Source organism: Triturus cristatus, chromosome 5_1, assembly GCF_964204655.1.
Source record: "Triturus cristatus chromosome 5_1, aTriCri1.1, whole genome shotgun sequence".
Classification (NCBI taxonomy): Eukaryota; Metazoa; Chordata; class Amphibia; order Caudata; family Salamandridae; genus Triturus; species Triturus cristatus.
Genome location: NC_140587.1, coordinates 317,101,214 through 317,127,768, shown reverse-complemented (window position 1 = coordinate 317,127,768; position 26,555 = coordinate 317,101,214). Strand labels below are relative to the sequence as shown.

Genomic DNA, 26,555 nt, shown 5'->3' with positions numbered 1-26,555 from the left:
TAAGTGTCCTTGTGAGCTGTTTTATGTTGGCAAAACTGAAAGGTCGATACGTGTTCGAATTACCGAACACAAGAGCAGAATTCGGACAAAAACCACAAGTTCACCGCTAGCAGTTCATTGGGCAGATAAAAAGCATTCTATAGCTCAATTACGTTTTGGCATTCTAGAGAAAGTAACAGTACGTCCTGACAGGGATATTACAAAGTTTCTGCTACAGCGTGAAGCCTATGGGATCTGGTTTATGCAAAGCCTCTTGCCCAAGGGGCTTAATGATAAGTTTGAATTGGCTTGTTTCCTCTAAAGCTCACCCTATGGTAATGCACATCTACCAATGATTTCTCATGCACCGTGTTGACTTCATTTTTTAAAATTTACCCCGACTGTTTGTAAAATATTACAGGTTTCTTGCACCAGTGGCTTTTCATCTTTTTGTTTTTTTCTTCTTTTATTTAGTTTTATTCTTATTTTTTCATTTGCATCTTTCATTCATCTTTTTATCATTTCGTTTTCTTCTTCTTTGGATTTCTTATTGCATTAGTTTTCAGTTTTGGTGGAATTCTCCAAGATGGCGGCTTTTGTCATCATATCAGATAGTTTACACGCTAGTCCTGTTTCTATGACTAGTTTTGTTTTAAACACGCTGACACGGACAGCTTTTCAGAAGCCAGTGTTGGTGGTTAGTTCGGGTGGATTACAGTTGGTTTAGGTAAGCGCTTTTTCTATATTCCGAAACTTTAATCTTAGTGAGTGTTTTTGAGACCAGTATCCTGATATTTGGGTCTCGTTATTTTTACAGCCAGAACGCTGATTATTACTGCAACCGCAGTTCTAAACTTGTCGCGTGTTGCTGAATGTAATAACAAATGGAGGCTTACGTGGATAATTTACACTACATTGAAATATAGTGCTGGTAAGTGGTTTTCACACTGGTTCGATTGGTGTTCGTCCACTTGGGACGATGGTTTGAGGTTTCGTTTTCATTCATTTCTTGCAGCGCAACTTCAGGATTGGCTCAGACACACTCAGTCCTTCGTTTTTGACTCTCTAACTGTGTTTTACCCATCGTAGTTTCTCAAGGTATGATTTGTTTCTTTGTTGAGCACTTATTGTTTTTCGCAATTAGTACATAATTTATGACTATAGTGTTTTTGCTTTTCTGTTTCTTTTCACAACTCTCGTGGTGGTGGTATTTCGCTTCTGTTGCAAAAACCAGGATGCTATTCCCCTGCCTTTCCTTGAGCAGCATAATTGTACATGTACTGATTATGATAATCTATGATGTTTTTGCCTTAATTGATACAAATATTGTTCGTTCTTATAGATTCCCCTGATGAAGGGCTGAATTGAAAGCCCGAAATGCATTGGGATTTGTTATATGAAATTGGAAATACAGACTTTTTTGCTGAGAACAAGCAACGTTCTGTCAAGCTTTTTCATCTTTATGATTGAATTAAAGAGATACATGGATTCAGTTTCACTGAAAACTTGCCTTTGGTGTGGAGAATTATCTATGTCAATGTATTCAATGTTTATATCGCGGTGTCTTTGAAAGTAATTGTTCATTTTTGATTGAGACATATGTCACATTTAATGTATTTTTTCATGTTTAAATACGAGTACGCCCCTCTTGGGCACTAGTAGTGCATTTGTTTTTCTAGACATCTGTCTAGATTCTTTCGCCATGCATGTATTGGACATAATGAAGCTAACAATTAGCCATGAAGGGTTCTGCAATTAATTTTGGCAGGTTCTATGTTTGTGCTTTCAGTTCAGACCAATAACCATCTACTACTTCGATAAACTAGTGAATAATTAAGGACCTTGCATCAAAAGTCCATATCTAATGTCCAGTTCAAACACCCTGGTCAACTGAGGCATGAGCTACCTTTCTCTATTATTTTGTGAGTAGCAGTGTTATCGCTGAAGACTGGAAGTCAAATTGGTAGTGAGAGAATAGTTTCTATTCTTCAATGTACATGGCAGGCTGGATAAAGACTGATTGTTGGAAAGATGGTGGTGGAAGTTATTGAAGATTTTAGGATGCAGCTGGGGCATTTTGAGGAACGCTATTACTTGGGCCATTTTGAGAGCATACGCAAAGCTGCCTTGAACTGGTGAAGAATTTATGATAAAGCACAAAGTGCTGCTAGAAAGTTTTACTTCTTATTTCATGGTCTTGTCTGGAAAGTGATCTGCAAAGGAATTTGTGGATGTACAGTTATGGCATATTTTGGTTAGTTACACATGTGTATGGGGGAAACTCTGAATAGTGAATACTGGTTTGGGTGGCAGGCCATCAACTTTGGGGCTGGGCATAACTGATTTTGGCTCACAATACTTAGTATTTGTTAATTCAGGAGATTTGTAAAATGCTGGACACAGCCTCGAGGCTTGTACAAGTGAAATGAAGAGAAAGTGTCCAAAGTGGTGTAGGTAGAGCCCAACCGAATGTGAAGTCAAGTACCCTTATTAGTCCAATGCTGCTCTTGTTGAATTAGAAGATGGCAACAATTGTGAAGCAAAGCAGAGCTGAGGGTATACCACAGCATCATTACAGACACACAACTCTTTTCTCCACTACAAAAGCCCATAAATGCTCAAAACACTTAAGAAATCAGATAACTGGGCAACTACTTTTTATTCTTTCGGATGAAGGGGACATCATTTTCTTCTTCGGGTTTTCAAACGAAGATTCCAGGCTATCAGAGTTTTAGAGATAGCCCTTTTGGTGGCATAAGAGGCAGCAGAGTTTTAAGCAGATCTAATTTCAGCTGTGTTTCTCTTCAGGCAGAAAGAATATTTTCACCTGCCCATCATTAGCCTCAATAGCTGAACTTGATATTTTGCTCAAGTTCTTTTTTCTAGTGGTCGTCCACCATTAGTTAAATATTTGCCATTTATGTAAATCTACTGGTAAGATGCCCTGGAAGACTAGTCTGTTCAGCTGTGCTGTATAAGCAAACACGTTTTAAGTCATGGTCTGTTGCATTTCAGTTTTTGCAAATTAATGACTTCTGAAATATTAAATTGTACATTTCCTTTTGCTCTTTTTGGTGTTTTTGTTCAAACGCAAATATGTATACTTAATAAGAATATCCTAGAGGTCTTGTGTAGTAATGGGAAATATTTTTAAAATTTTATGGAAAACTGTAAGCATCTTAAAGCCAAAATCAATGTGCAGAGCTGAAAAACAATAAATACATCAGCTACTCTAATGGCCATTGTTCCCTTTGTAAGGTCACAGGATAATATTTTGAATTTTAGGCATCATGTGAGTTGGCTGTGGGTCAGCCCCTTTCAACCATTGACTTGTTGGGTGTAGGCTCTTCAGCACTTCTTAACTGAATTTTCCTTAAATGTTGGGGTCATCACATAGCATTTCACAGATGTTTACAGTTTGCACTGCTAATGAGCATATACTTGAGAGGGCCAGGGCATGGGAGGCACTGGCAGAAAGTATGAGACACGCCGACCGAGGATCTGGAAACACTACACCAAGGTTACAGTCCCACCAGGGAAGTCCAATACGACACAGCCCCGAAAGGGTCTTAGGGCAGCCACCACCAGCTGAGGAACTCTAAGATAAACCGGGGAGTCCAGGGAAGGCTCAAGACGAAGATCAGTACTAGGAGAGATGGGCATGCACACAATAGCCGATAAAGGGCACCACATACTGTAGTGTAGTTCCTATATCCCTGATAGGCTCTGCACATTGGAATAATATACACTATAGGTTTGACATAGGACTGAGTTCAGTATATGTACATTAAACTTAATTACTTGTGTGTGCCAGGTAACTCAGAGGTCACTAGAAAACTTCTCGAATGATCAAGATGGGATTCGTTTCTGACAACCACATAAACATGACAAATTTGTTTCCCTTAGAATCGGAACAATCTCAGAATCGTGGAAACAATACATAACAGTTTCACTCAGTCAATCGTGCATGCTTCGTTTCTGCAGAGTTACACAGAAATAGATAGACGGGCGTTTCAATAAAAAGGGTTTATTGAACAGTCTTATTTCTCTTTCAAGAGATATGAACTGCTACAATCATAAGACAGAATGCGAAGTAAAATATGTACAGTATTAGCAGTAAGATAAAATAATACTGCGATAGCATGGTTTGTAGCTATGACAGATATTCATAAAAATACATACATAAATAACACAGGCTAAAATGTTAATACTCATCTGATGCTTCTAGCTAGTTCTACCCCAGTGTACCTAACCTAAGTGTAGTACGAGGTAAGAAGAAGGTGATGTTTTTGTCTATAGTTTAGCTATAGTTGCCAAGATTTGCCAAAAGTCCCTCTAGGTTCTAGTCCGCTCCATACCTTAGAATGAGTGAGGTTGGAATCTCTTTCCTAGTCCCGATCTCTAACACCCCACAAGGGGAGTCAGAAACACTGGAGCTGGATTCTCTGCGAGGAGGATGACAGCGTCTGATCAGTGCGTCAGGCGGGGACTTGACTTCCTTCCAAACTTGCCGTGTCGAGCCGCGTCGTGCAAGTAGGTAGCCAAACCGTGGTTTGCCATGGTAAGTAAAGGTATATTTATACCTTGAAAGTGTTTAGGAATGCCAGTATTGACGTAAAAGTCGGGCAGAAGAACGTCATGAATGAACCCCTAAGGAATAGATGTTCATGCATAGTAATTGAGTACTTGGAGAAATCAATATCCAAGCAAGGGGAAGTCCTAAAGGCTTAAGAGTCTGGTTTTCCAAGAACTCGTTGTGACGTAGATGAACGGATGTAGGTGGCCATGCCTGTATTTGGTTAGCATGGATAATGCCTAAATAAAGGTAGGATTTCTATGCCTAAATATGGGCAATGCGAATTGTGCCTATACAAGGACATAAATCGGGAAACCTATATACGGTATCTAAATCGACACAACAATACAAATGTAGACAATCACTAATGGCGACCTTCAGTGGGGAAATGAGAGGGGGGGAAATAGTTGGGGAAAATCGCCACAGGAACAGTTGAGGGTTATACAGAATATGTACTAAATAAACATACAAATGAGAATGCAAGAGAGTGGCGAGAAGCCAGCACGAAAATGGCATGTAACGAGCTAAATGTACACATGCAAAAGGAAATAAAATCTGTGTAAAAAAAAGAAAATCATTGGATATTGTCATTTTCTCTGGCAGTAATGTTCATGCATCATTCCAGAGAAAGGCAGTCAGCTAATGAGGTCTAGTGGGTCAGCGCTGCTGTTCCCCGATACTATGCCTCGTATTAATGCAGACCATTCAAATAGAAACCCACTGAGAAGGAAGTGACAATTCTGACAATATCCATAGGTTCCCTGGATCTAGCGGATCTGCTTTGGAGGCTTGAGGATGACGTTGGGAATTCGTCCAGTTTGTGCCCACACATATTTGATAACTCCACCACTGTTGCGTCAGGCACTGAACTGCAGACCAGAACAATGTAGGAAAGAAAGTGCCCTCCGCCTTAATCCTCTCCCTTTCTGTCAACTCTGTCTGGGAAATTACGGTCATGTTTTAAGGACAAGGGAGTTTAAGGGGTTAGGAGGGACACCTAACATACACCACCACTTCCCCTTAGATTTTAATCCAATGGTATGAAAACGATGTGTGAATGTATTTATTTATGTGGTATTTATGAAGCCAAAACCTTGGAGAAAGGAAGCAAAACGCTGCACATGGTCCAAGGCAAAGACACAGCCAATGACTGACTTTAGAGGTAGCCGGTTTCTTAAGAGCGAACGTGAATTGTTACTGCATCATGATGTAGTGTTCTTTATAGAGGTGTGTCTTCTGGGCTATCCTAAAAGGAAACATGGTTGGGGCAGTCCTGGTGGATACAGGTATGTTGGTCGAGGTCTAGGGTGCATCTATGAAAAAAGGCCTGTTGCTTTTTTTGTTTATTCACTTCTTTGTAGTCAGTCTGCTTGTGTTCTGGCTGTGCTGAAAGCCACAAGAGTTGATGAGCCTGTCTTCCAGATAGGTAATGGATAGTTTTGTCGATTATGCAACTGGCTTTGGAGATGGTGCAGGCTGACAAGGGCAGGGAGTTGAGTTTAATCAGGGTGTGAGTGATGTGGTCATTTTAAACAGTAGACCTACCCATTTTTCAAAATGTACGGCTGCATTTCGCAGTGAATTGTGGGTTTTGTTGAAAAAGGGACTCAAAGCGCCCGAATAATAGTGCTTTTGGCAAACCTCATTCCATTTCCTGGAGGAAAATGTTGAACAAGTTACTTACCTTTGGTGAAGCCTTATCTGGTACAGACTTAATCAAGCTGCAGATTACTTACCTTAGAATTATTTCCAGGCGTCATACTTGAATTCCGTTCGCAGAGCGGAGACAATGGCTGAGTCAGTACGAAGGTAGATTCTCTACCAGATAAGGCGTTAAAGGAAGGTAAGTAACTTGTTCATCTGATAGAGACTTCTAGCCGCAGATTTCTTACCTTACAGTAGATATACAAGCACTACCTCCCTAGAAGTGAGTCTGCAAAACTGATTCACACTAGAAAGTCCTACGGGACTGACAAAGTGCCAGTCCCGACGGACCTGACTGCCCGGACAGTAATGCTTAGTGAATGTGTGTAGAGAAGCCCAAGTTTCTGCCTGGCAGATATCCAGGACTGGAACTACATGTGCTAGCGCAGTGGTCACAGCCTTAGCTCTGGTGAAATGAGCACGCAAACCCTCTGGGGGTTGCTTCTTGGCCAATACGTAGCAGATCCTAATGCAGAGCACGATCCATTGGCGATGGTCTGCTTCTGCATGGTTGTTCCCTTCTTCACTCCAACATACCCCACGAAGAGTTGGTAGTAGATGTTCAGGTATGGAGGCTTGAATGACAAAGCCTGATGCTCAGTGACCCTGCAGACAGATGTTACTGCCACCAGGAAGACCATCTTGATGTTAAGGAACCTAAGAGGATAGTTATGCAATGGCTTGTAGTGAAGACAGGGTTTTGCTTGCACACATTGCTGTGTTAGCATAAGCGTTTTAGAAGTTAAACGCCATCTTGCCACTTTGCTGCTTTTGCGCACAACACTGCAGGTAGCTGTTATTGTAAGTAAAACTGCTTGCTTGCTTTTTCTTCACATGAGAACGGTCTGTTTTTCACATCCCTAGACTTACACCGCGACCTTAGTCTGAACACTGTGTGCAGAAACCGTCAAGGTCAAATAACAATGTATGCTGTTGGATTCAGGTTGATCGGTCCACGCTCTAGACACAACAAGCACACAGCTGCAAATATCTGAAACTCGGGTGCCTTTAATATTGCATTGCATGCATGATGCTGGCACACTTGGAGAAAACCTTTCCAGACACAGAGAGCAGTGCTGATCCTGTGATGTGATTCACCTAAGCTGATCTTTGAGGTATGGGGTTCCCCATTCAAACCTAGAGACTTTCTATTATTATAAAACTAGCTTATTAGCCAGGGGAGGGTGGTACACCAGGTATTATAGGACAGGTTTCCATTATCATTGTAATATGATTTCTCCCTTTGTTTTCTATGGTATTGTAACAATGCTGATGGTTTTATTTCGAATCATTTGTTTGCTTGTGTTAGCCAAAGTACTGCATCTTAGAGCACGTAGTTAAAAATAAACATTTTAAACTTTTCTGTGTCTCTGATTTCTCACGTTGTGGACTGATATGAGAATAACGACGAAAAGGTGTTTCTGTTTCCCACCATTCCTGAGAGTATTCTAAGTTGCTTGTTCTGGGTTGTCTAATCATTGGTAGCTTCGATATGATATGGAGAACGAATGAGACACTAATGCTAGTCGGATAGGGGTTCTAGGTACTGAGGTGAGTTTTTTGGTACACCACAATTCACTGAGGTCCTGGTTTCCTGCGCATAGTTCTGTGCATGAGCAGAATCCCCGCAACATGGCACACCTAACGTATTGGTCTTATGATTGAGACACCTTAGTAGTGCTTACATTTGTCCACAACACCCTCACTCTTGTTTCCGGTTGACGGGAGTGACGGTTTAAACCTACCTATATAGTTGACTTATAGGTTCATTCAAGCTTGACAATTAAAAAGGTTTCTTTTTGAATTACTGACCCTTTTTTGTGCTACGGTTTAATATAGATTGTTTTTCTTCTCTGCATCTTTATGGCTGAAGTTGCTATTGCAGCGCATAGTCGAGCACCTCTCCGGCGTCACTTGACGCAGTTCGGGGTGCCAGACGATGGAATGTCTATTATCTTTGTAGTGAGTGCCGATGCATCGTTCCCCTATGAGCTGTTTTACTCTTGGGTTACTTTTCCAGAGGTGAATGCAAATGATAAGACGTTTCACGCATACACTCCTACGGCAGCTTCAGTTAATTATACGCCGTATAGGACGCAGGAAATTCCAATATCCGTTTGGCAGCATCGTATTTGGTTCAATGGTGCCCTCCCACACACCGTAACTCCGGTTCGGTTAGGTCCCTTGTCTATTCCTGGGGCCACTTTGCCAGTCTTGGCCGGGTTCACACCACATCCACGATATTTGCTAGCCCCGCTGGATGACTTACATCAACTCCATACCGCCTTGATTGCGGTGCATGGGGCTTTAGTGCAATACGTCTCTCGCAATGTCCAGGTGGGAGCACCTGGGGTTGCGACGCAACCAGTTGGACCGGACGGGATCACGATTAGTCCCGTCATGATTAATTCGGTAATGGGCAAGCGCCCCCAGAATAAGGACGATATGCCTTATTGGATTGCTGAGAAATTTGACCAGCTGGAAGCAGTATTTCCAAATTCTACTCCTGTGGAAAAACACAGGATTCCTTACCATTAGTTTGCAGAAAGACTTAGTCCCAGAGGTAACAGATTGTGAGAACTGGGGTAAAGTGTTTGCAGCAGTCTACGCAAAGTGTTTTGGCACACCGTCTATGACTGTATTGACCTCCGTGATTAAGCGTGTTCAGTATGAGCACGATCCGAAGGCGGCAGTCGAGTTGGGTATGAGGCTTGTTGGTGTGTTCGACGTAGTTGCTGATCTCATCCTTGCTAAAGTCAAGGGAGATGCAGTTAACTTTCAAGTGTCAAATGCCCTGCGCCTCGTCGACGACGTCGATAAACCCCGGCAGTTACCGAAAGTTATTGCGGAGGCTTATAAGACCATTGGCCGCAATAGTTTGGGGGTTAAGCCTTTTGCTAAAACAACAGCACAGCCGCAAACTCAGACGGTTAAGTCTACTAAAGTCGACCGTCCAGCTTTTCCTAAACAAAATTGGAAAACTAAGAAACAGGGGAAGCAGCAACAGAAACAGGGGTCTCATCCCACGTCACCAATACCAGTGACTACTGAACGCACATATGAATTGCGCGATCGCACAAGAATTAGGTCCTTTGATAGATTTCAGGTTCCTAAACAATGTTCTCCTCGTTCTTCACAGGCTACATCGGTCTCACAAGCCGATGAAGGTGAATGCGCAGAGGTCGGGGTGCCCCACAAGAACGTGAGCAGCCCTGCCTGGCTGATGGTAAAGGCAAGCAGGACGAATTTGCACGTCAGCGACCTCCGTTTCAGAAAAAGAAAGTTGCTGCACTAACAGCGAGGTATGCCACAGATAGTGAGAACACCGCTTTGGAACCTGACATGGGCACTAACGCTGCTAGACAGCGCAGCGGAGGTTACAATAGTGCGGCAAGCACTGCGTCCATATCTGAAGGCGACAGCAACTGACACATTTATTACTGTAGAAACTGCTGACACTAGAGTGGCTCTCCCTGACAGACTATATGACATAGTCCTTTTAATTGAGGGTGACATACAACGTACCATAAAAGGGATTTTTTGGGAAAATCTGATCTCTACATATGACATTTTGCTAGCAGAGGGGAGGAGGTAATCCTCCCATCTTTGGCGCACACTGTGCCGAAGGAGCAAGCTCAGAACTTTGCAGAAGAGTGGGCACAAGTGCTTGCTCCGGCGTTGTACCGTACTCAGGTTGGGTGGGATAAATTATCACCAAGCCATGAGATTCCGTTACGGTCTATGCCACAGCCACAACCCCAATATCCCATGCGCCGAGAAACTAGATCTCACGTCGCAGAAATCCTTGAACAATTGGAATATCAAGGTGTAATTGAAACATGTGTGTCACCCATGAATAATCCTCTTTTCACTGTATCCAAACCTGATGGGTCGTACCGCCTAGTTTTGGATTATCGGCATTTGAACTCTCATTGTCGGACGTGCGCAGTACAGAATACCCACAGTCCTGCCCTCGTGGATAGTCTCATGAGAAAAAGGTTTAAGACCACACTTGATATCTCCAATGGCTTTTATAGCCATTACCTGTCCTCTATTAGTAGTCAATAGACAGCCTTAACTTCTGGCGGCAAACAGAAACAGTTTAAAAAGATTAGCCATGGGCTACAAAAACAGTCCAGGTGTCTTTGCCGCAGTGTAGTCTCTCTGTTAGAGAGCATTGACCCGGATATGTACTCGTATGTTGATATTTATCCCACAGACGAATTATGGCCGCATTTGTGTCGCGTTGACCGCTTCATTGTTATGTTTGCCGACTTCAGTTACAAATTTAACTTTGCAAAATCACACATTGCAGAGTATACAGTGTTGTTTTTGGGCTATGAACTCAACAACGAAGGTCGAGGTTTAGCACCTCACTTCCTGGAGAAATGCGCATGTTTGCGCGCTTCAAGCCCCTATATGCCTTGGTACAACCTACTTTTACCAAATCGAGCTGGCTGCCAGAACATTCAGCTATCCGGCACTCTTTGCAGACTGATCTTCTTGCTTCTAAATACTTATTGACACGTGATAACCACACAAACCTCGTAATCAGAATTGTGCCTGGCACAGTGGGTTTCACGTACTTGACATTTAATTAAGGGGACACAGTCCCTATTGCTTACAAGTCGCATTTGTACAATTCGGCTGAAATGCGCTTTTCCACCGTCGAGAAGGTGTTAACTGCAGTACAGAAGGCGATTCTGAAAGAGAGAGCGCTATCGCAAGGAAAACGCATGTTGGTTGTGACACCGTATCCGGCCCTTGAGGAAGTGACGAAGGCTAGTGTACCAAATTCTAAAGCTTTGCATCCACGTTGGATACAATGGGCCACTTCTTTGACGTCTCCGGATGTCACTTTCATCTTTGATGCCTCATTGCAGACTCAGGAGTATTTGCAGTATGAATTTGTTCATCCAGCTCCTCTGTCTTTGCGCCCGCTTGAGGATTACCATTGTATCATTTACACTGACGGTTCGGCGCAACCGGCGACGATTCTAAGCATGCTTATTCAGCGGCCTGCGCAATACTGGCTGGTACTTTTGTGTATGGAGAATTCAAGTCAGATGTCGTGCATACACAGACATTGGGTGATTGTACCGCCCAGTTGGGAGAGCTACGTGCTCTGGTGCTTGCACTGGAGTTTGTTGATCCTCAAGTGACTACTCTTATTGTGAGTGACTCATACTACTGTGTTCAAACTTTCAACGACAATTTATTCTTTTGGTCTCAAAATGAATATCGTGATTCCACAGGTAGCAAAATCAAACAGAAAATGCTTTGGGTTCGAGTCGCAGAACTTAAACAATTTCTGCCGCTCATGAATGTAATTCATACTCTTGGTCACCAGCGGATTGGGGTACACGCTGTTGGCAACAGTTTAGCTGACGAAGCAGCGAAAACAGCAGTGGCAACATATCTATTAGCAGCAGTTACAAGATCCCAAAGTAAAATTGATCATGACATCTTGGCAGTCATTGCTGCAACAGAGAAGGGTGATAATTACTCTAGAGGTTTTCCTTCTAAATACTCTTTATCATTTAAGTTCTGATAAAGTTCCCTATGTGAGAATTAACGACGTTGGTGGCAGGTTCATTCTCAACGCGGACCGCAGACTTGCCTTGATAACAGCCGCTCACAAAGGTATTGCATCGGCCCATGCAGGCGTCTCAGCGACTGTTACTATCTTACAACAACGTTACTGGTGGCGCGGATTGTATAAACAGACTCGTGATTATATCCTTACTTGTGACATTTGCCAGCAGATTAAACCTTCAACTGCTGCGCGTCCACCTCAAACACAGTTGTACATATCTAATAAACCACTTGGGTATGTTTATTTAGATCACTGCGGTCCTTTTTCCTCTGATACTGCGTATAAGTACATCTTAGTTGCAGTGGATTTGTGCACACGTTTACTATAGGTTTGGCCACAAAGGAGTGCTGATGCTCGAACTGTCGTTAGGGATATGCGTGTCACTGTGGGAATTTTTGCATGTGGTACCCTCCATTCGGACCAGGGTCCGGCGTTCGCCTCTAAGGCGTACTAGGATGCCATGAGGTCTTTGGGGGTCCAACTCAAATTTTCGTCTCCATACCGGCCTGAGGGCAATAGTGTTGTGGAGTGAATGAACCGTGACTTAAAGCAATCCTTGACAGCTATTGTTTTAGGTACTGGCAGGAACTGGTTGGCCCATTTGAATAGCGTTCAACGTGCACTTAATAATCTCCCTGAAAGGTCTCTGGGTGGGCGGACCCCATACGAAATGCTCTTTGGCATAAAAACGTTTGTCCCGGACCTTGATGGTCTAGACATTGCGACGTCGGCTGCACCCTTTGAGGTAGATGATCATTCTGCTGTATTACAGAATCTACAAGAGGCTCGAGACAGTCTTGCTAAGAAACACTTGCCCTCCACAACTGATACTGCACTTCAGATTCTGGTAGTTGGCTGGCTACCTCGAGTTGGTGACCTGGTCCGTGAGAAGGTGGAGAACAAGAAGGAGTTCGGCCCCTCTTATCGTGCCCCTGTTCCAGTGCTTGGCGTGAAGGGTACAAGAACTGTCATTTTACCTCCACTTCCTGGTCGCAAGGATAACAGGTACATCTCCAGTGACAATGTCAAACTACAATGAGTGGCCGATTCTTCTTAGTATGACTCCAGCGGTCTCTTGTCCAGCAATGCTGAGAAATTCTCTTTTGGCTCCGGCAAATTCCAACAGGCCTGACATTGCCATCGAGATGCATACAGTTACTAATCCTTTATTGACTCCCCCGACTGGTGGACCCCTTGAAGATACTGAGTATGCGTATCCCACAGATGTGTCGTTGCCTGGTGTGCAATTAAGTGCAGTTGACAAGTCACATTTTTCATTTGACACTAACTCTACAACATCGAATGCCCCTTCAGAAATTTCTATTTTTGCGGTTTGGTTTAAAAGACATTTTTTAATTCCCCCTGGGACTTACATTTGGCTGGTGCTCATATCTATCTTTTTGTTCATGTCCATTGGATTTGTGGTTGTCTTTTTTCATCTAGTTAATGGACATTATCTTACAGAAAGATCTGCAATTAGATTAATTGATGGAACTTTTGCACCCCACTCCTCATCACACATCATGAAGAGGGACCAGACTTTTGTTAATATTACTGCCTAGCCTGTGTTAGATAGGATTGTATGGGATGCTGTAAAATTTCAAATTCATGGCCCCACAGAGGTGATTAATGTCCCCAATGTACTTCGTGTTTCTATTGGGGGATGTTGTGAAATAAAACCTACGCTCTGATGATTGGGATGTCCAAGCCGTAGAGGCTTTTTTTCTGATTTGAAATATTATGCTGCTTTTGATGCTGAAGATTTGTATTTAGACTCAGCTATTTATGGAGAGTTATTTTGCTACCAACACTATGGCAATCATTTCCTGCATAAAGCGAATACATTTAGGAATATCGTTAATTATACACAGTGGGAACATTGTCCAGCTCCCATTGAAGGCTGTTCCAAAACTCTAGTGAACAAATTTACATATTTTACCGATTTTAGTGTATTTAAACCTGAAGCCTTTTATTTTAAAATGTCTGCTGAGTCAGCTTCCAAAGTTAGACTGACACATACTAAATTACTGTATTCGAAATCCTTTATGGATGAATTAGCTATAGGGGGCTATGAGCTGTGGAAAGATACCATTGATCTTAAATCTGTTTGGGGTTCTAAAACCTGGCAGGTGCAAGGTTCTGAGGCTTTGCATCGTGCGTGCCTTATCCCAAACCATTTTTAATTCTACTATTTCTCAGACCACCTGCTTTGGATTGGCTACTTCTAAAAAGATGAACGCCCTTACTGTTCCTGATCCTTCCTGGGACAATCACACAGATCTGTCCATGGATGACTTGCAGTCACTGATTACAAATGCATCCTTCAATATTTCCGGCTTAGATCCCCAAGGATGGTTGTTATGGCAAAAAACTTCTGACTCATGTCAACATCGTTTTCTGGGTCTGATCCCCGGTTATACACAGGTTAGAATAGACCCCCGATTTGCATCTTCCCATTCTGTTACTACCTATTCGGTAGGCAAATTATGTCAAAACTGGCTTAAACATTCCACCTTAGCGTCAGTTAAACTTCATTTGTTCAAATTAACTGACGATGTAGATTTGAATGATTTTGTTAAGGGCCCTGTGGGTGGCAGGTCCAAAAGAAGGGTATATGCTCTTTACAATGAAGTTTGGAAATTATCTCAAATTGAAGCTGCTTCTAGATTAAGAGCTATTGATCAAGCCAATTTGGAAAAAGTGCTTGCTGTCATTGATAATAGCATTAATACTCTTTCTTCCAGAATTTACACGTTATATAATATTGTTTCATCTGTTGTGGATATTGTGCAGGATGACATGTCAGTCGAATACCAAGGTCAAAATTAATTGCGTTCCATAATGCAGTTTGCATGGACTTTACAAACATTGAAGGCTGGGAAAGTTCCATGGGACTACATGAACACATCATCTTTATTCCTGCCGTTTAATCTGACTGATAAACAACAGTTCATGTCCATGAAGGATGCAACATATTCACTGTTGCATATTGAAAAGTTGGAACCTTTACCATTCTCTGTAGCCGAATCGAACTCAGCCTTGTGGCTGAACACTGTGTGCAGAAACCGTCAAGGTCAAATAACAATGTATGCTGTTGAATTTAGGTTGATCGGCCCACGCTCTAGACACAACAAGCGCACAGCTGCAAATATCTGAAACTCTGGTGCCTTTAATATTGCATTGCATGCATGATGCTGGCACACTTGGAGAAAACCTTTCCAGACACAGAGAGCCGTGCTGTTCCTGTGATGGTATTCACTATCATTGCAATATGATTTCTCCCTTTGTTTTCTATGGAATTGTAACAATGCTGATGGTTTTATTTCTAATCATTTGTTTGCATATGTTAGCCAAAGTACTGCATCTTAGAGCACGTAGTTAAAAATAAACATTTTAAACTTTGTCGTGTCTGATTACTCACGTTGTGGATTGATATGAGAATAACGACGAAAAGGTGTTTCTGTTTCCCACCATTCCTGAGAGTATTCTAAGTCGCTTGTTCTGGGTTGTCTAATCATTGGTAGCTTCGATATGATACGGAGAACGAATGAGACACTAATGCTAGTCGGGGATAGGGGTTCTAGGTACTGAGGTGAGTTTTTTGGTACACCACAATTCACTGAGGTCCTGGTTTCCTGCGCATAGTTCTGTGCATGAGCAGAATCCCTGCAACAGGCTCAAAGGGAGAGCACATCAGAGGACTAGATTTGGTTCTCACAGAGGCATGATGATGGGTGAAGTAGGAAGCTTGTGTTGCAGAACTTTCAAGGACATATGTACAACTGGGGATTTGAAGAGGGGGGGCTGATCAGGCAACCGCAGAAAGGCTCAGATGGCGGAAAGGTAGCCCATTTAGGTGCCCAGAGCAGACACCAGCTGGGCAAGGGAAAGGATAAAAAGAAGGACCTGAGAGAGGGAAGCAGAAATATGGTCAACCTGTTTCTCTACACCCCATGCCACAAGCTCGCCTCAGTGGCAGGCGTATACAGTCTTGGTGGAGGCACGTCTGGCTACCAAGAGAATAGTGCAGACTTTGGGCGGGAGGTCAAAAACTGCTGCTGCTCGATATTCACGCATGAAGGCAGAGCGTTAAAGGGTTCGGGTGGAGCACCCTCCCCTGCTGTGGCAACAGATGACCCTCTCAAAGAGGCAGCCTGATAGTAGGACTGATGGCCATGCTCACAGATCAGGATACCAAACTCCGAGCCCAGTCCGGAGCCACAAGGATGACGTGGGCCCGGTCATTCTTGAACTTCTTGAGGATTCTGGGCAGAAGTGGTATGAGTGTAAAGGCCCACAGGAGGCCTGAGATCCACTCGAGGTGAAAAACGATTCAGATAGAGAGCCGGCTTGGAAGCTCCAGCGCGCAGAACTGCTGAAATTGTGCATTCCCAGCGATGGCGAAGGGTCTTCCCACTGCTGGAAGAGACCTAGGCATCTTTGTCTGAGTTTGCCCACTCTGGCGTTCAAAAACCCTGCCAGGTGTTGAACCCCCATGGAAATGCCCTGACATTACAGGTATCCTAGCCTGAATACCCAGGACTCGCTGTTCAGAAGGATAGGCCGGAAAAAGCACTGTTTCCAGAACAGCTACCATGAAAAGGAGAGTCTAAAAGGGACTGCAGCTTTGATGGTGAACTCCAGCGAATGTAAGAAGCTCCGCCATAGTTTGGAGGTGGGAGACAACTGCTTGGGGCAAGCCCGCCTTCAACAGCCAGTCGTCGAAATAGGGCAAGACTGCCACTGCAGATGAGCTACAACCCCTGCCATCACCTTGGTGAACACCAGAGGAGTGCTGGTAAGGCCAAAAGGGAGTACAGCAAACAAAGTACTTGCGGCCCACCATGAACCTCTGGTAACGCCTGTGGGCAGGCAGGACGTAAATGTGGGGTACAGGGCAGACAGGACTTGAGCGAGCGTAGTAATTTGAACTTCTTCTTGAGGAAGAAATTGAGAGGTGCACAGGCCTAGGATAGGACGAAAGCTTCCATCCTTCTTGGGTGCCAGAAAGTAGCGGAAATAGCATTCAAAGCCTACTTCTCAAGTCTGCACCCTCTCTTGGCTTCCTTGGCCAAGAGAGCCGTCACTTCTTGACAGAGCAAGGAGAAATGGTCCTCCTTTAGCTTGTCGCAAGTGGGTGGCATGGGTGAAGAGGGAGGGGTCAAGAAGGGGAAGGAGTGGTCCCTTCGGACAATTTCAATAACACAGAGGTCTGATGTTATTGATCTCCAGAGTGACAGGTGATGGTGTATCCTGTCACCCACTGGGTGTCCATGATGGTGAGATGGCAAACTAAAGGGGTTTGGAGGTTGCTGCTGCCGGGAGGGGGGTTGTGGATGGACTAGCCCAACCTCTGGCTGCCCGACCCAAGGGGCCTTTGGGTACCACGTCCTCGACCACGCAGAAGCTAAGAAGCTTGCACGCCTTGGTGGCTGGGCAGATAAAGACGCAGCTGAAAGCCAGTTTCCTGGCCACGAAAGAAGCAAAAGGTGGACTGGTGTTGGCAAGGCTCCATGGAAAGACCCATGGGCCTGACTGCAGCCCTGTTGTCCTTAAAGCGCTCCAGCGTCGAGTCTGCTTTATCTCTGAAGAGACAGCAGCCATCAAAGGGCATGGCCATGAGCGACACTTGGACGTCCCCAGAAAAGCAAGTTGTCCTCAGCCAGGCATGGCGCCGCAAGGCCACTGACAAGAAACCTATCTGCCCAATGAGTTTATTACATCCAGCCCACATTGGATTGTGAACTTGGCTACATCTCTCCAGTTTGCAATAGCTAGGGAAAATGTGGCCAGGGCCTCCTCTGGGACCATGGCAGCACCTGCACCACCAAATCCCACAAAGTGTTGAAGCTACAGCCCAAAAGGCACACAGTGTTCATGAAAAGCCGTACCAGGCTGGTGGAAGAAAACATGTTTTTCTAAGGTGTCTAGCCTTTTCCCTGTCTGGTGGAGTGGTAGGGAATGGGCCAAAATTTACACAGGAGGTGGAAGCTTGGATCACCAAGCTCTCTGGGGTAGGGTGTTGTGTGAGGAAATTGGGGTGCCTTGTGGATGGTGGCGGCAAGCAATTGTCCTGCTCACAGCAGCCCCTGAGCAGGGTATGGACCAAGTCCCAAACAAGACGTCGGTGAGAGCTTCATTAAATGAGAGAAGCGGCTCTAAGGGGGTCAGAAGCACCTCTGTAAAGATGTTAGTCTTGAATGCCATGAGGATAGGCTGAGGTCTAGAACCTTGGCTTCTCACCACATTAGCAAACGAGGCTCCCACCTCCACAGCCCTGGCAGGGTGAGAGACCATGCAGTATCTGGAGAGGTGTTCAGTCCGCTGGGCACTAGGGGCATTAAGACTGGTGCTGGCGAAGGTCAAGGTAGTAAGACCGTTGCTGGTCCAAATCCATGCATGGACCAGCAACCAGGGGACCCCTTCTGAACCAGCAGGACTTGAAGGTGCGCCAGTAGGAATGGGCAGCAATTATGAGGTGAATGGCCTCACAGAACGCAGTGATTACACTGTAGGAGACCCTCACTTGAGTCACTTTCTGCTGCAGCCTTTTGGACCTTGTTTCCTGTATTTTCGATATGTGAAAATACAATCTACGAAGGAAGTCAGACCCATGTATGTTGTAATCATTTATTGATATTAAAGAATGAAAAGAGAAAACAGAAAGTATAAAACTGTTTAAAGAAATAACCATCTCCCAACAGAACCCTTTGTTCCTACATAGTGCTGCCTACAAACAAGGGCGAAGGGAGAACCTTGTACCACAGGAGCATTCTGACCAATGAAGAGATTTTGTCCCCAGCCTAACACAAATTTAGTGTGTGTGCGACTAGGCCTGTCCCTTGACATAAGTAAGGTCCTAACCACGTCCTGTGACATGGAGGGGGTGCACCAAGCTTGCCCTTGTTACACTGACAGTGGCATACGGTCCCTGTAAAGGGTTTAGAAGGCAGAGCAGTGATGGTAGCGTACTGTGTTTGGTGAACTGACCTTTTATCTGTATCGCTGGACTGGAGGTCTACTGGCCCACTTGTGTGAAGTTCTGCTTCCATGTGCTAACCCAGATCCCAGAGCTAATAATCAAAGTGTATGTTGTGCTTGTTTGAGTAAGTGGCCTGTGTAGTACATGTACTGTGTGTACGAGACAGTCACAGTAATGGAGGTCTGTGGTATCCATTATGGAAGCCCCTGGCCTGTTCCTATGCTCACAATCGTTTTAAGGTGGTTTTGTCAGAAATAGGTAGATTATTACTGATATTCCTCAAGCTGGAGGGAGGAAACCTAGATACTGAGGAGGAAAAGGGAAGACAAGGCCATTAGAAATTCAAGTAGGCCTTTTACTGAGAGAAGCTGATGATTAGTTTTTGGATAGTCAAAGCCACCTTGGGAACAGCTACACTTCAACACCTGGCAGGAAAATTCAGTCCTCGTGCCTTACCCCAAGGAAATGTACTAAAAATATAATAAAAAAACTCAAACATTTGTAATACTGGTTAGCTGAATGCATAAGGTAACTTTGGCAGGAGAGTAATTTCACATTTAAATCTGTTTATTAGAACAGTAAAATGGGCAGACAGGGATAGGTAAAAGGGACCCAACAAAACACCATTACATAGAACGTTTAAAGCTTTCATACCTGTTTCAACAGACCCATTCCTATCCCAATAACTGCAACATAAGTGCTGCACCACCAACTTTTAAACTATTATGAAGTCCTTCATATTGCTCTCCAGACCAGTCAACACTGACAAATGAAGAAAAGGGTAAATACTTAAGAGGAACTTTGAGGAAATTGGGAATGTGGACAAGGAATGATGCAACAATAGGGTGGGTGAGAACACAAGAAGAGAAGGAAATGTAAACAAAATCTGGTTGTAGACCAAACACTGAAAACATTCCCAACATCAATGACACACCCAACTTTGACTATGAGGGAGAATCAGGAACAGTAAAGTAGCAAAACCTGCCCTTCCAGTCGACAACAGGTGTGAAGACAACGTTTTCTATTAGGCTGCTGTTGTAGGTCTGGACCGTGGGGCGTCCACGAAGGAGAAACTATATGCCTAATTATCATGCCCTACTTTTAGCCTAACTGGGTTCCACATCAGAACTCTAATCCTTAGGTCATTGAATTCTCAGAATAGCGGCTGGAATTGTTGCTGTCTGCGTTAAAGTTGTAGCACCGGAACAGCAGCACATACCTACATTCCACATGGAGCGTTCCCCTAAGTGAAGTTGACTTGTGCAGGATATGGATCTTCGAGACACAGGTCACGAAAAACAATAATAATGGTACTGCTTGGAAGCTTGTCTTACCTTTCAACCTGGAATGGCAGCCTTAAGCTTTCTGCACCATGTCCCTAATTCCACTTTGAAAAGATGCCAGGTGAGTATGGAAATGGGCTCTTATCACCTCAGTAGCAGAAAAACGTATCCACTGAGGGAGTCCAAGGATGTCCCTTTATCAATTACATTTATTATCCATCATTTTTATTTGAAATACCACCCTGGTGTCTAAAGGCATTGGTTCTTGTAGCCATTTCACCACTAAAACCGTCCCACTCTAGAATTGCAGCTCTGAACTGTCCAGCACCTTCTCCACTGTCTTAACCCCTATTACGCTGGACTCCATTTTCTCCAAGCAGACCTTCCCATCAGAGGCGGATCTCAACCTGATCTAGATTTTTCTAAGAATAAAAAACACTCCCCAGGTCTCTAGCAACATGGAGTATTTTCATGTATTCCACAAATCACCTTTGTGGTTTCCTTTATGTGACGCCCTCAGTTCAATGAGCATGCTTGAACGTGGGCCCCTAACTAGGCAGTTTCATCTGGAAAGTTGTCTGGAGTTGCTTGTGTTCCAGTTCAAAGGGGATCTGGCCTGGCAGTTCAGGCTACGCTGTTGCTATTTGAGCAGGAAAGAGGCTGATTTGCATGTGGCTGGTTTCTGACTGCAATGGCATAGTGGGTGAAAAACATGGAGTGGAATGTGGGCTCAAGCACTTAACAATGGCTCTATGTGCAAGCATTGCACCCGTCACCTCTGTATTATTTTCAGTGTGATGAGTATGGCCAGAAATGTGTGCGTCATGCTCATTGTGCCACAGGACTAGAACTATACAACACTGACAAGGCCTAAGTAGGCTGAAACCAGTCCTGGGCCTGCTTATGTTCCTGTCAAAAAGAGACCTAGAATGGCAGTTTGGGCTGGACTGCTGCCACTGGAGCAGTACCAAGTTGGATTCCCATATATATCTGGTCTCTGTTTTGAGTGGCAAAGTTGGCAAAAAGACCTGATGGACTGAAATTGAGCCTGAGCAACTGCCAGTGACTGACTACTTGCAAGCATTCCTTCCATCACCTTGTTACCTCTGTGAGACACCTTATGCGTGACGTATATGAAGCAGTTCCTACAGGATGTGATCCGAGGCTGATTTGCATACAGCTGGTCTGTGTCTGAAGTGCACAGTGGTTGAAAGAAGATGTGCTGGAATGTGGTCTGAGCGAATGTCAGTGGTTGAAACTATGTGCAAGAGTTCCACCCATCACCTTTTTGTTTTCTACATGTCAGTAGCTAGATCTTCAGTCCCCCATGCTATGTAGCACAATTTCTCCTACATGGGTCGAAAAAGTCCTGTTTAGGCATTGATTAAGAGGTACAGAGTACTGGTAGGGTTGACACTCTGCACTACAAAACCCGATTTACCTCCTGATATTCCACACTTGTTTACCACCTGCTATGAGGAGGTGGTAAATGTGTGAGTGGAGATACTGGTACAAGGTGAGGGTGGAGAACAGGAGCTGTGCCGGGATGGCGAGGGAAAGGGAAGAAGTGGCATGGCAGGTGATAGCAAGGCATGCTCCCTGCTTGTTATCAGAGGAGGTTGGTCTGGGGCTGACAAGGGGCTGCTTTTAGAGCCCAAGGCTAAAGCGATTTTACTGGCAGGATTTTTCAGCCAATGAAATAGGGTCTGGTGTTCACACACTCGGGGAATCTGAGTGCAGGAGCACCATTATCAGTCGTGACTGGACGGTGACACAGCTATGTCAAACTCGTAATCAGTGCCTTAGTTTTCTGCATTTTAGGAGTCATTATTTGTCACACAACACTAACCACCACTGCCATGCCGCAGACTGACTCTCTCAGAAGTCCACTCATAAGTGCTGCCATTTTAGAGGGTTCTCTTCTCCCCTGAATCGCTGTCCAGCTCTCTCAATCTCCCGGGCTTCCCAGTTCCACACTAGCCTCGGTTTATCCTCCCTCATTGTCTTTGGTAAGCCCCCGCAACTATCACTGAGATGTGGCTGGCCATTGGGACCCAAGAAGAATGCGGTGTTGTGCTCTCACTAGCGGTGGCCATCTGTGGATTGCTGAATGGTCTTGCTGAGCACCATATTGCGGTCTTCCAAGAGCTATCCTTCAAAATGAAAAATGAGTTCCCTCACCATCTTTTCTCTTCTACTAAGCAGTTGATTTAAGGTGCCTCAGGCCTCATAGGCGGCACGGAGAGGAAAATCTGCAGGCTCAGTTTGGGAACAGTGTGGACATACTGCTAGCCATCCAGCTCTGCCTCAGGAGCGTCACTTTAAACATGTATTTCTCTATCATACAGTTAGTAAGTTAAGGAATAACCAAATATTGCAATTCTCTGACATTTTAACAGCACAAAGTTTCTTGCAAACCCATGAGTGAATCTCTCAATTTTTTGAGGCCATGTTAAGCCCTAGCATCCAAAAGCCTGATTTCACAACAGGGAACAACTCCATATAAATATATACACAGAATTAAAAAAAAGGCATACCTTTCTTTTTCCTTTCCAACTGCAAATGTTGGATGCAACAAAACTCCACCAGTTTTCAATTCATAAATCACCATTTGGTCCAACTCCTACAAGAAGCATTAATAAAAATCTGAAATTCACCAATTTTACAGACCAGACACAAACTACAAAACAATAAACAATACAGCCTCATTCTAAGTGTCTTGTTAATGTCTTGGACATAAAAACCACTGGATTCCTTATTGTGCCAGGTTATTTGTTTTGCTGTTTGTAATGGGGAATAATGTACAAAAACGGTCTATACAACAATTTCTCTGCATGGTACTATTCCTACAGCACTGATTTGCTTGCACAATTTATTCAAGGTCTAACCTAGAGAAAATTATCCTTGAAAAACTCAGGAAGTGAGGTCCAATTTGCATTAATCGTGACAGGTTTGTGCCTGTTTTTATGGTATGGCTTTGAAAGCGCAGCTGTCGCAAGACAATTATGTGAGTACCACTAGGAAGGGATTTTGGCTCCGCCTACATGTTGGGAGCTAGTACACATTTTGATTGCGCAGAAGTTGAGTGCTTCCACATTAAAAGTGCCTGCCTGTGGGAAGCTGGCTCTTTAAATAGTGGACCGAAATGGAGGTACACTGTGAAAAGAGATCAGGCAAACCCCTGTAGGCTTATAGAGGCACAAATGATATCCCAAATGCTCTCTTTTGTGGTAGTGTGAGTTAGCATTTGTTGAGAAACACAAAGGCAATAAATGAGACACACACTCCAGAATAAATCAGAGACCAATTTAGAAAAATAAACAATATTTTTATATATATTTTGATACCAAGAACTTTGATTGCAAGTAAGTACTTTTTACGATAATGATTTTATCAGGTAAGTAAATGTTCACTCAAATGGATCTTTATGCACAATGCTTTCCTATGGGAGAAAAGGCATGTGTAGCATACAGTTAATTATGTATGGTTTCTGGGGGTCTCCTTCAGGACTTAGGGTCATAGTGGGCCAAGATCCAAAGTACTACCAGCAGATTCTCGTTACCTGCCCTGGGGCGTCCAGATGCAGAGATGCTGGTTGCGTTGGAGCTGTGTGCGCTATGTCGGTAAAGGGAAGGTGGGGCCCCATAGAAACAGGCTGCAAAGGGGGACTTCGGGACAAGTTCGGATGCTCCCAACAAGGGCCTCTGGCCACAAGGGCGTGGGGGATAAAGGAGCACAGTCGGTTCATCGGTACACGGGCTGGGGTGCTCTGGTGCAGAGTGAAAAGGTCAGCTGGCCTCGGTGTGCCTTTGAACATCTGGGCTGGTGCTTTGCAGGTCCTTGCTGTTGTTTGTCTTGCCGGTTGAGGGTGCAAAATCAGGACAGTTGGGCCACTCTGAAATTGGGTCTCTGTGGTGCTGATGCCCCTAGATGGCAGTTTTGTCTTGGAGTCCTGACTGGACTCTTACGGTCTCCGTTTGCTGCAAGGGGTCCGGTACCCCGGGTATTGGTCCTGTGAGGCTCTGGTTGGGCCTATTGTTCTCTCACTTTGTGGGGGGACAGATTTGACATTTAGGAGCACAGGGTCCTCTTCCTGGGCGGCAGCTGCCTCGGGTTTGATACCAAACATCTCTAGTTCAGTGAAGCCATCATGTACCTGTGGAACTTGTCAACACCAGTGTCCAGCACATGTACCTAAAAATGGCTTTCCTGTTCACTTGTAATATCTAAAAATCGACTTAGACATCACAGGGGCACACTTGCAAAGATGCCCACACATGTAGTATAGTGCACCCCATCCTAGGGCTTTAAGGCCTGCTGTGTGGATGTCTTACCTATACTGCATTCAGTGTCTGCAGGCATAGCACTCAGGATGTGTGCTATGTTGGGTCTTCACTTTCCTCTGCACAATAACACACAGCTTACAATGGCAGTCTGTCAGTTGGTGCGGAGGGGTTTCTTAGGGCGGCATAATACATGATGCAACCCTGAGAGACCTTCTTTAGCACTCCATATTCTATGCCCTAGGTACTAGGGGTACCATTTACTAGGGATATACAGGGGGTGCTAAAGGTATTGCCAACTGGGGAATAATTGCACAGTTTTAGGGAAAAAGAGTTGGCACTGGGGACCTGCTCAACAGGAACACAGGGTACTTTTTGTCAAAATTGCATCAGATACCAAGCAAAACGTGAGAGGGACCATGTCAAAGAGGGGCACTTTCTACACTGCCAGCCACCAACTATGATCAGTTTGCTTATTTATCCAGCTAGCTAACCTTCAAATTTTAGGGGTACACACATGATATTTAAATACTGAAAAAAAGAATTCGATAACTAAACAGTTTATGGGGTTTTTCTCTGCCAGCAACAGAGGAGGGCAGTCATTAAACTACATGGATTTTTAGGTATGGCTTGACAGTGCAACACCAATATTCTTCTAGACTTCTTTGCTTCCACACAAATACATTTACTTGTAATGATTCACATTATCATACAACATTCCTTTAAAGCCAGACCTATTGGCATTGCCAAAGCTTGATTGAGTTTGTGTCTACCTCAGAATGAACCCAAACGTGTTTAATACGAACCTGGTATAACGCTGAGTGATTAAAACTCTTACTGCCGAGATCTTGGCATAATTAGAAAAACAGACTGTAAAAAGGCAAAGGACTGAAAGGCAAGGAGATTCAATTCAGAGTTTCAAACTAGAGTCTGGACCCGGGAAGGCGGAGACTGACCCGATAGGGGCCCGGGTAGAACACCGGACGGAGGTGGGAGCCCTCCCCTGCCCCCATTTAGCATGCTGGCTGGGCCGGTGGGGGCCAGGAGTGGACCCCATAGATAAAGAGAGCCCTCCCAATCAGGAGGCGAGTTTGGAAGCGGACAGGAGTGATAAGAGGGGGCCAACGGCCTGAGGTGAGCACAATGCCCCCCACCTTGCAGGAGAGAAGACTAGTATGGAGAAGAAAGGAATGCCGCCAACATGAATCCCAGCAAAGAAGAAGCAACATCCAAGGTGGAGGAGAATGAACTTGGAAGAAGTCAAACTAGAGTCTAACACTCCTGCGGCTGGTAAATGGATACCATTAATTGATGGTTTATAAACAGCTGCTATTTTCAGTGCTGCAAAATGCTGAATTCTAGGGTATTGACTCAGGACACAATTGGACAAATGGACAGACATTGTGTAAAGACTGCACAAGAGTGAAAATCAATGGCTTTGTTTCAGACATTGAGAGAGGCAGCTTCACATTTGCTGGCAATTCAAATTACCTATGACCACAAGTAAATTCAAATCACACCATTACAATATATTGACATGGTGCTATTTCAATACTCATTAATATGCAGTGTAATATATAGCCACACAGACTGAAATGTAAGGACTGAATGTATTAGGTGCAGCGATATATGAATTTGACCAACCGCATATGGAACAATTTCGACCACATTCCAACTAACATCATGAAGCTCAGTAATGCAGAACACCACAATTTCTTCTTTTTTCTAACCAAATGAAAGTACAATGTAAATAAGCCTAATAAACCACAAAGCCTTGAGAATAAAAATTACAAGATGAAATACCTAAAATACATGCATGTACGTTTCACTCCAAACTAGTAATAATTAATTCAGTTGGAAAATAAAAGGATTAACAAAAGCTTGTCCATTCTATCAATTGGGTGCCCTTTTGCTTCATGTATTTGTTAATCTTTGATCCATCTCTCATACTTGCCCTTTTCACTATTTCCTTCTTGTCCACCTCATCCAACCTCCAAACATTCCACCATGGGTCACTTAAGAATTCTCAAGCATTAGTGGAAACTTCCAGCACCTCCACAAGCTTCCCAAACTTTGATAGACCTTTAAATACAAAGGATTCTCAACGCTCACTCAATCTTCCGATTGAACCCTACTCTCTTTTGAGTTTATC

At 44.1% G+C, this 26,555-nt stretch overlaps 1 protein-coding gene across 2 annotated transcripts in view; it reads right to left on the bottom strand.

Annotated features, from left to right (window-relative positions):
• TAF2 (TATA-box binding protein associated factor 2) overlaps positions 1-26,555 on the bottom strand; it is a 948,796-nt gene that overhangs the window by 722,847 nt on the left and 199,394 nt on the right. For both annotated transcript variants that reach the window (XM_085605048.1, XM_085605049.1), the window contains exon 10: positions 22,658-22,743. In XM_085605048.1, the coding sequence (XP_085461174.1) occupies positions 22,658-22,743 (86 nt within the window). The remainder of the gene's footprint in view (positions 1-22,657; positions 22,744-26,555) is intronic.